Source organism: Sinohyriopsis cumingii, chromosome 11, assembly GCF_028554795.1.
Source record: "Sinohyriopsis cumingii isolate HCF-2022 chromosome 11, ASM2855479v2, whole genome shotgun sequence".
NCBI lineage: Eukaryota > Metazoa > Mollusca > Bivalvia > Unionida > Unionidae > Sinohyriopsis > Sinohyriopsis cumingii.
Genome location: NC_142971.1, coordinates 43,911,424 through 43,921,768, shown reverse-complemented (window position 1 = coordinate 43,921,768; position 10,345 = coordinate 43,911,424). Strand labels below are relative to the sequence as shown.

The following is a 10,345-nucleotide window of genomic DNA, read 5'->3' as shown; positions in this document are numbered from 1 at the left end:
TATATGTCTCTGAGACAACAACTGTATCCTTTGTAGAAAATAAAAAAAGTTATAAAGTTAGGGACATTATTAAACTTTTCATTCATTGAAAATTATAAAGTATTTTATTAATTTAGAGATAGGGTGAATTCTGACATCAAAATCAGCGCAATAATCTAGATCATGAAGTGCAATTCCATTTAGACTGGTTTTGAAATAAAAGTATGTCTTATGTCGCATTTATTCAAAATGAATAAATTTGTCATAATCGCTAAACTTAAATACGAAAATATTAATTTTCAAAGGAATTTACTGGATGTGAAATCTGAATGGATTTGTATAAGCAAAGGACACTGTACAGCTTCGACTCATTAGCTTTGCCAGTTAACTGTGCCGTTTAGAATTGAATCAAGCTTACTCATATAAAACTAGAGTTGTTAATGACGTTCGATTGTTAGTGAGTAGGTCGCAAGATCACATTTCTCTAACCGTCTTTGTCGGGCTCTCCACGTCAGAATTTATTTGTGTGAAATATGTGAAGAGTTTGAGGAGTATTCCAACTGGCAGGAACTGAGAATCGGACAGGCAATATCACACAATATTTATTTATTTATATTATGTTCTGCATGAAGAAAGGATGTGAGAAAATCTTGGTTTCCAAAGCAACCAGATAATTAAAAAAATATTGTTGTCGTCTAAAAAAATAACCAGTTTTGGTCAGACTTTCCAGGAATATCTGGACAAGTTTTGTTTTTGATGTCTTTTAAAGGGTTCCAATTTATAGTTATTATGCACGTCTGAGAGCGGGGCCGGTAGAAGATGAATGCTACTTTCATGCACTGTGACGGAAATTTCTTTACATTTTTACATGCGGTAAATCTTAAAATTATGAGCTATCTAAAGCAGAGAGCTATCAAAATGTCTGCTCTCATGTGCTCGAAAATGAGCTTGAACTAGTTCAATGTAAACAAACATATGTATTAAATAACAAAGGGAAATAACACCTCTCTGCCTCAGCCCATTGGTTACATGGAAGGAGCTGGATATGCACTTCCCCAATGCCCATAGTATAACTGTTTGCCATACAGTTAACAAGAGTATGAACTTTGTAGACGGTTATTTGAATATTGAGCAACTTTTGAAAGTGTGTCCAATGACTGACCCTATCAAATGCCATACTGATTATAAGAGATTATGACATCACATTGTTGTAGTAAAATACATTCATATATTTATTGTAATAATTGTCGTAAGAGCTATAAGTCCTTCATTATTTTTGTCCGTCAGGTAACCAATTTTCCTTTTCAGCAGCGGGATAATTGTAGCTTTTGTGAAATCACCTGGAACAAAGATATGTACAAACATATTACTTAGTAAAGTCATTAATATAATATGAAGCCTGAAAATTTAAAATGTTCTATTTATAAACATATCTTGGACATTTGCCCTCTGCTTATCTATGGCATGTTGGATTTCAGATCATGTGATTAGTTCAATAAGTTTAGAAGGAGCCTTGAAAACTGAAAATGTCATACTCCCATTTCAAATCGTTGTTAATATTCTCGAGTAAGGCTTAAATGTGATTTTTCACCACATGATGCATTTGCTAATTGATCCATGGTTCCCATCAATGCAAAGTGTCGTAGTATTTTTGTTTACCTTGCTTCCAGAATTCACATTGTCTAAATTTCAAATTTATTTGCAATCATGTCTGCTCTGTGTTAATTCTTATTTCTTATGTAGTCTAAGAGCATATTTAAACGAGTTTGTTGAAACGTATGCTTGTCACCTTGTCGGTTACACTTGTGAATTTAAGTTTTCAGTTGCACTTGTGCAGTATCGTTCCTTGCGTGTGCGTTCTATATTAGTCCATCCAGGTTAAATTCAGCAAGTGGCATCTCGAGGGACTCGATTGAATACCTAGAAACCACCACCACAACCACCACAACAACAGCAGCAATACTGCTACTCCTGCTACTGCTGCTGCTACTCCTACTACTACTGCTGCTACTACTACTGCAACATCCAGGACTAAAATAGTAGGTATGTTTGTTTTAAATGATTATAATAATAACAATAATAATAACGATAATAATAATAATAATAATAATAATAATAATAAAGTCATCATTTCTATATAATGATTATTATTATCGTTATAATCGAAGATGAAGATTATTGCGACGAAAATATGAACGAAAATTACGACAATAAAGCACTCATAACAATAACAGCGATAAAGCCGTAAACAGCGCAAACATCTACATTGCACATATCGCTCTGATTTTCCGGATTGTGTTTGTTTATTTGAAAATATCCGTTATTTAACTACTTTGGTTAGTCAATGAATTTGTTTAAATAGTAAGTTACAAGCCAGTCTTTAATCATAGTTTTAGAAACGCATAGAATATTTCAGATAATATCTTATGCGCTTTATCAACATCCCATATGAAGATTATAGCCATGTGGAAAATGGGTAACAGTGCTTTAAACATTTATTTTTGAGGTTCTTTGATATTGGAAACCTAATATAAACAATTTATAGTGCCATTACCTTCGAGCATTTTTATATAGGCTTTTGATTTTGTTAATGTATATATTTGGACAAAGAATTAAATATATTTTAGAGACCATCGTAAGGTCCCTAATCTGGAAAAGCCAAGCAGAAGAGTGATACTATACACAGGGGCTCGTATCGCTGCTTTCATGTTACCTGTCATACATGTACTGTATAAGAACTACAAGGGAGGACACTTTCCTCCTTTCACGCGCGACCTGTTTAAGAATAAATGCTGATATTTAAAGCTACATTTCACGTAGCGTAATAAATTTGGTGCCGATGTTTAGCTCAGGCATTCGACTTTGTATGCGTATCCGAAGTTTGGCTTACTATCATACCTTAAGGAATGCCAGACCGTTTTCCCACAGTACTGCTGGACATGGCCATGATCGCGCCTGCTTAACATACAAGAACGGCACGCTGAATGGAATACTGCCTTCTCATTGTCCAATAGTCCTACAATGTAAGACATAGCACATGTTGTTTTTATTTAGTGCTATGTCTTACTATCCAAATAATGGCCTTGTATAACGTGTTCCTATGTCAATGATATCAGAATGAGTAGTCAAAGTTTCAGGAACATCTCGCACACTTGACAGCCTATATTGACACTCTTCCACTAATTTATGTGTAGTTAATATACTTACTGTGCTGTCTTTTTCCTGGCCGAGTGAAAATATGATACTAGCAGATGGATGCATTTTCTGGTTCTGTTGACGTACATTTGAATTTCTTGCAATGCAACGGTAGTCGAGGTATGCTGAAGTAAGTTCAAGTAGGTTCATGTTGGGGATGTTTCTTGAACGGAACAAACCATTACTTATAGTTCCAATAAACATAATATATTTTTTATTCATTTTGTTAAAGAATAATATTTCAACTTAACCTGATTTTGGCATTACTGGCTTTCATCGCTTTCCAGCCAACTGAAATGCAGGGCAATGAAACTTGAAAACAGGTCCATTTCTTGTGAGAATGTGAATTTATTAGAGAAACGACATCAGAGTAAGTAAAGTCTGACTAAAACATTACAACTTTACTTTGTAGAAAAGTGTCATTATTTTAGTTGTCAGTTGTGTGAAATATTCCTGAAAATTTGACTTTCATAACGATGTTAGTCAACATCAAGACACACTACACAGTGCCGTTAGTTAGGCTGTAAGACCTTGATGCCCAAAACATAAATATCAGTGTCGAGGTCTTACATGTAGGACTAATTGTTCAACTGAAAATAAGTTACAAATAAATGCAGGACATCATTTTCTTTTAACTAGTGAGAGGACATTCTTCCATTCAACGGGTTTTAATTGCATGTTAAGCGGGCGCAATTAGGGCCATGTGGAGCAGTAGCATGGGATAATGGCCTGTCATTCCTTAAACGTACCATATTAGTCAAATTGTGGATAGGGATACACAGTTGAATGCATGACCTAAATATGGATACCAAATTTATTAAGCTATTATTTGGTCCCGTGAGAAAAGAGATAAGTGTCCTCCATTGTAGTTATTATATAGTACATGTTTGAAATGTAAATTATAAGCAACAATACGAGCCCCTGTGATATGATAGTATTCACACAAACTCCCTTTTGTTGTAACTCCCATTGATTTTAAAGCAAACAAGCACCAAAGATATAGATATAAACAATGCAATTATTATTGACATTTTATTAATCAATTTATAATCTCTGACCTGTCGCAAGTGGTCAAAATTCTCCAACGTAAGACATATTTCCTGATATCTTTGTTGTTTGGGTCTACATTTTCCTACTTAAATAATTGGCTTTGGGTAACGTGTTCCCCAGTCGACTGTTGTAAGTTTTTGTGATATTGTTGTATTGATTATAAATTAGATAGGCCATGTTTTTTTCATTGGTGTAGTTTTAGGTTAAAAGGGGAATACCTTCTTCTTATTATTTTTTTCCTGTTTGACTTTGAGTGTATTAAGCAGAAGCTGAACACATCAGTGATGCCTTGTATACCATGCAAAATTACAAAGCCACATGAGTGATGCCTTGTATACCACCCAAAATTACAAAGCCACTTGAGTGATGTCTTGTATACCTTACAAAGCCACATGAGTGATGCCTTGTATACCACCCAAAATTACAAAGCCACATGAGATCGTAAAAAGACAGAAAATCACACAAAAAAGTCACATATGGATATAAGACAGAAAGTTAGAGGGCAAAAAGTCTTAGTAGTGTTGGACATGTAGGACAAAAAGTTGCAGAATATAAAGTGACATTCTGTAAACATTACTGCATAAGGTTACAATAAATTGATGGCTTCACAGAAAAAGGAAAGTTGGACAGAAAAAGGTAGTTTTAATAAGAATATACAAGTAAAATCTTGGTTTCAGTCTATATTTACTTTTAAGTAATAAATACAGCAGAGTACCAAGAATTATTAACCAATGAAATTATATCATTCATGAACTTTTTGCATTAATATTGAAGATTTCAGCAATGTGATTATTTTGTTGCTGCTATTTATAATCTTATTTTTGTTGCAAACTGTTAGAAAATATCTTGAAAATATTTTAAAAAACATACTGTTGATACTTTATTTTATTATGTCAAAGCCCCAATGCTGCCGTTTATAAAAAAAATGTCACCATTCCTCCAAAGTAACTCAAGCTTAGAAGGAAGGAATTGAGTTGTTAAAAAAGCTATCAGACACAAACCATTATGTTTAAATGACATTCAGTTATTCAGTTTAGAATTAAGAGGTGCCACCCCATAATTCAGTCAACGAAGTTGTTGGTAATTCTGATCTTTTCTGGAGTGTTCTAAAACTAGTGATGTGATACATTTGACAAAATCTGTTAGTGACCAATCTAATAACAACATTAACATGTGGCACACAAATTGATTAGAGAGGGAATTAAGATAGGCATGCCCATTTAAAAAGAAGCAGATTTGAGAAGAAAAAGAGTTCATTAAATTAAAATCAGATTTGAGAAGAAAAAGGGTGCATTAAATTAAAATCAGATTTGGGTGAATACTGGTGATCAGCAGGGGCACTGAAATAGATATTGAAGGGAGGACTGCTTCGGTGGCCTAGTGGTTAGAGCATCTGCTTCAGATGTGAGGAGGATGTGGTTTTGAACCCCGGCCAATTCATACCAAAGACTTATAAAAATGGTACTAACAGCTGCCTCACTAGGTTGGTTGGCCTGGTGTCAGGATAATGTAACTGGGTGGGACATCATACTATAATGTCCGCGGCATGATGCCCCAGTGCTAGACATCACTATAAACTGCCACACTTCAGACATCATAGTGATATGACTGAAAAATTGTTAAAGCTACATTTTAAGAAATCCAAATCAAGGAGACATTGAAGAGTGAACTTGGGCAGAAGACAGTATGACATATGGTGTTAGCGTCTTATGTTTAAAATAGTGACATCATCAAATCTTGTGTGCCAGTTTTTGACTGAAATTGGTTTACCCACAGATGTTCATAAATTGGATTAATTTGAAAATTGCATGGCTCATAATGTTACGAAATGTCAATATTTTCTGGTCTTAATGGAATCCAATAATGTTTGTGACTAATATCTTTCAAGATCTAGTATTGTTTAGATGATTTGGCACACATGACCTTTTGCACATAATGGCAGCATTGGGGCTTTAATATTTCTATGAAGAAGATTGTGGTAATTGAGTTGTATCCTATAAAAAATCTTCAGCATTACAAAATTCAAAGTTTGGCTTGATTTCCTTTTCCTACTACATGTCTCTCATAATAGTGCAAATTCAAGTTGTGACTTTTTCCTTGGATTTTCTGTCTGTGACTTTTTATCTTATATTCTTTTGTGAAAGCTATAAAACCTGTCACCAACAGCATCTGTAAAATATCTTTGCATTGATTGCTCTTAAAATTGGACTTATTTGTTTTTTCTGTGGTTTTAAACAGGTAACCCTGGTTGAAGTTCTAAATCTACTCTGCACAGGAGGTGGGAGAGGTTTCCGGTTCCAAGGATGTAAATCCAAATTTTATTTCCTATTGTGACACTTTGGAGTTAAGTTATAGTAGGATCATCACAAATATTGTCATTGTGTTCATTTTAGTTTCAGAATACTGGTTCATCTATTCAGTGTTTGAAATGTTTAGATGATTTGTTTAAACATGACCAGGTTGGACCCTAGAATCAAATTAGATCTAATTAATTCACATATTTAATGTCCTTGTAGATTTGTAATGTTTGGTTTTATGAGAACAAAAAACATTATGCACTTATTCTGAAACATTGAAACTCACCATCAAATGTACTTGAGTGACCCCCTCAAGAATATTAGAGATGGTTTTATCTCTTATCAGAAGAAATTATTTTATCTTGAATTCTTTGACATTCTTTTTGATAGTAGAGCATCAGTCCTAAATGAAAATGATGCTAATATGCCTTCCTTGACTGCTGTTTTGAAAATCTTGTTATTGCACATAAATATCATATTACAGTATCAACAGTTAGCAGTTAAAAAGTGGAAATCTTGGATTTTGGGGTATTCTTTTATTTTGGTCAGTAGATCATCAGTCTCTTTGAGGGACTCTTTGTTTATAAATCTTTTGTCAATCTGCCATAAAATATGGCCATCATTACTAAAATATTAAACTTTATAATAAACAACTTTATAAAAAATGCAAAACAAAATTGTACCAACTTGAGCTGATGCTGAAATGCCATTATATACGAGTGAAGATAAAAAAACTAGAGAAACATTGAAACAGTTGCTTGGATAATATGTTCATTGGCTTTGGGAGAATGTTCTAAAGAAGGCATCCTGACCTTTACTTTTTGCCTAACTGCACTTGTATTTGGTATCTGTTTGCAAGGAGATCAATCTTAAGCCACTTGTGTCTCTTGTTTATGTGTTTGGTTGGCAAAAAAAGAAAGCAGATGGTAAATATTTTATTTGATGTTTCTGTTTTCAGTAAAGAATGACAGTTGAAAAGAAAAGAATATTTATTGGTGGATTGTTTCCTTCAATATGTGAGACTGATTTAAGAGAACGCTTTTCACATTTTGGAAAAGTATCCAACATAGAAATCAAGACAAAAAAGGGAGACAATGGTAAGAAATGTTGAAATATATTATTCTTAAACTGATATTTCCCACAACAGAATTTCAGAATGAGAAGTCCTGGGCTCTTCACTCATGTAACTTAAGAGTTCCCTGCCTATATCAAGGAGTCCCTGGCATAAATTTGGAAGTCCTCCACTTTCAACAGGATAGAAAGAAAAATGAAAAGTACATACTCATTATTTTAATATCAGGATTGAATTCTTATCCATTTAAAATATCACACTACAAAGATAATATGTTTTCAGTAAATAAAATGTTTAAGTTTAAACATTATGCACATAAATTTATAATTTTTTCCCCCTTCAACAATATTAAAAACAAAAAATAAACCACAAGTAAATTAGAATCTCCATTCCCACCAAAGGAACTTTCATGAGTAAACACCTGACATAACACTGTACCTTGTAGACAAATGTGAAGTACCATCACTAAAAGAAGGAGTGAAAAAATATACCAAGCAGCATCTGTGCAAAAAAGAATTTATTCAGAATAAATATACTAGTAAACAGTGTTAAATGCCTTACCAGTTGATTGTAAGGAAATAATGTTGGATATAATGTGAGCTTTATAGAAAAAATGGTTGCTACATGCATATTACCTAACTATATGTAGCTTGAGACTGCAGATTTGAACTGTTGTCAAGATGAATTCACACAGTTTAGGTACTCATACTAAAATATTACCAATAAAATGGAACTTTTAGTTATTTTCTTCTTCCATTTCTTTGCTTCATAATCTTCGCAAGTCCATTTCCCTAAATGAAAACAGATTATGCAAACTCATTTTTGCGAGTAAGCTTACTTTTCAGCAAACGTTGAAGCAGTTTTCTATTGATACTAAAGTGCCTTGTAGATGTCACACGTAGCTAAATTGCAGTTATTAATATGGCATACCAGTGATTTGACAATATTGTTCTAATCTTCCAAGGAAGCTCTGATTACATTCATGAGTTATATTTGCGTCATCACCAGTTTTAAGTTAAACACGGTTACAGCAAAATATGGCATCATTTATTAGCTAATCAATTGCAGGTGTTCATATATACGCTAAATATAACATGGTTTCTTTGAAGTATGTCAGAGGGGCAGTCCTTTTCACAAGATAATTGCAGTGATTAGGATTAACTGTTAATTAGTCACACTGGCTTCTTACCTGTTTACTTAAGTCTAGTCTTTAGCTATTGGTTGTTTTCACAAACACCACAATTGTGTAAACAAATACCCACAATGCATTGCATGCACAGCTTGCGCTGCCATTTTGGGTTCCTAACAAACCTTTGTTAACATCAGTCTACATGTATATTCAAGATAAAGATCTGATTTAATTGTCAATAATTATATTTACTTGATAGAAATGATACATAGATTATATTGGATATTAAGAGTCCCTATAGCATGAAAGACAAAATAAAGCTGATATTTCCCTGGCTTATATCGAAAGACAGAATATTGAAGTTGAACCATAATCACACATATTACTACCAAACAGAAATTTAGTTATTACTGACAGACAGTAATGTGATTTTTTTTAAAAATTATCTTGTATCATGTCCCCAAGAATGTCATCTTGAATGAGTATTTTCGGATAGCGATCTTCTTGATACAATATCAGTTACGGAATTAAAACTTAATAGCATGTGTATTGTGCTAGAACATTTTTGTACAAATACTTTTCATGAAAGCAGGTGTTTGTGCCAAAGACAGCTGACAAATCAATTTTAATTAGTGCAGTCAAATATTGTATTTGTGGTGGAGATCATGGACAGAGGATGATATTGAATGAAAGCGAGAACTGTTTAAAGATGTTTCATCTTCAGTGTATTAAAATGAAGCACATGTCTACTCACCTGGTAGCTAAAATTGCTTAGCAAGATGCTTAAGTGCATAAAGAGTTTTTTCTTTTCAAAATTATCAGAGTTTTTTTTCCAACTAGCATCACCATAAAACAGGTAGCAAATTTCCTGCACTTTGTATTTTAAATGCTGAAATATACATTAACAAAATCACTGAAAACTCCAAAGAATCAATAAAAGGAAAGTTCATTTTATGCAGCAGTATTAAATATGATGAAATTTCAGGTGTGAGATAAATAACTGGAAACAGAATCAATTCAGGGCTCTCAGGGACCTGCGTTTCCGGGTTAAATACGCAAGACATTTTCAGAAGATGCACCATTCCTTCCATTAACATATCCCCGTGATGTGCCTCATTTTCCCCCAGGATGCACCTGTATTCATACTTTGGTCAGCTTCTGCCAATCTGCACAATCTGTTGTTTTCACATCATGTCAAAATGTGTGCACTTTCATATCCACCATATTGATTCCCTAGCCACGTAAGCTGACACCTAACAAAATTGTTCTTCCCACATAATTATGAATGTACCTATCATTTTGTATGTAAGGATATCCTAATACACCACATTCTGTTGTGTATGTCAACTGCAAGAGACAGAACTTGTGACTTTGTTCCTATTTTCTTCCTTTAAACACTGACATTTCAACCATCTTTGTTATTCTTTCAGTAGCTAATAGAGCTATCAATAAACAGATGCATAAGCAAATAGATAAACAAGCAAGTACAACATGTAGTGATTTTCAATTTTCTTGGGCTGAAATCAATCATTTGCTTATTGTTCAAGTTAAAATGTAAATCATTTATATGTAATTTCATCTGTAAGCATTTACTCTGTTTTTACATTTGACGTGTTGGCATCT

The 10,345-nt window shown here is 33.5% G+C and overlaps 1 protein-coding gene across 5 annotated transcripts in view; it reads left to right on the top strand.

The window, feature by feature from the left end:
* Positions 1-2,368: 2,368 nt before the first annotated feature.
* The window catches only part of LOC149788035 (uncharacterized), a 48,946-nt gene continuing 40,969 nt past the window's right edge, over positions 2,369-10,345 (top strand). For 2 of the 5 annotated variants that reach the window (XM_089974319.1, XM_089974315.1), the window contains exons 1-3: positions 2,369-2,455; positions 6,463-6,529; positions 7,480-7,618. In XM_089974319.1, the coding sequence (XP_089830445.1) occupies positions 7,486-7,618 (133 nt within the window). In that variant the 5' untranslated portion in view covers positions 2,369-2,455; positions 6,463-6,529; positions 7,480-7,485. Of the gene's footprint in view, positions 2,456-3,437; positions 3,545-6,462; positions 6,530-7,479; positions 7,619-10,345 lie in introns of those variants that run through there. The other 3 variants (XM_089974316.1, XM_089974318.1, XM_089974317.1) reach the window with 3 other exon arrangements.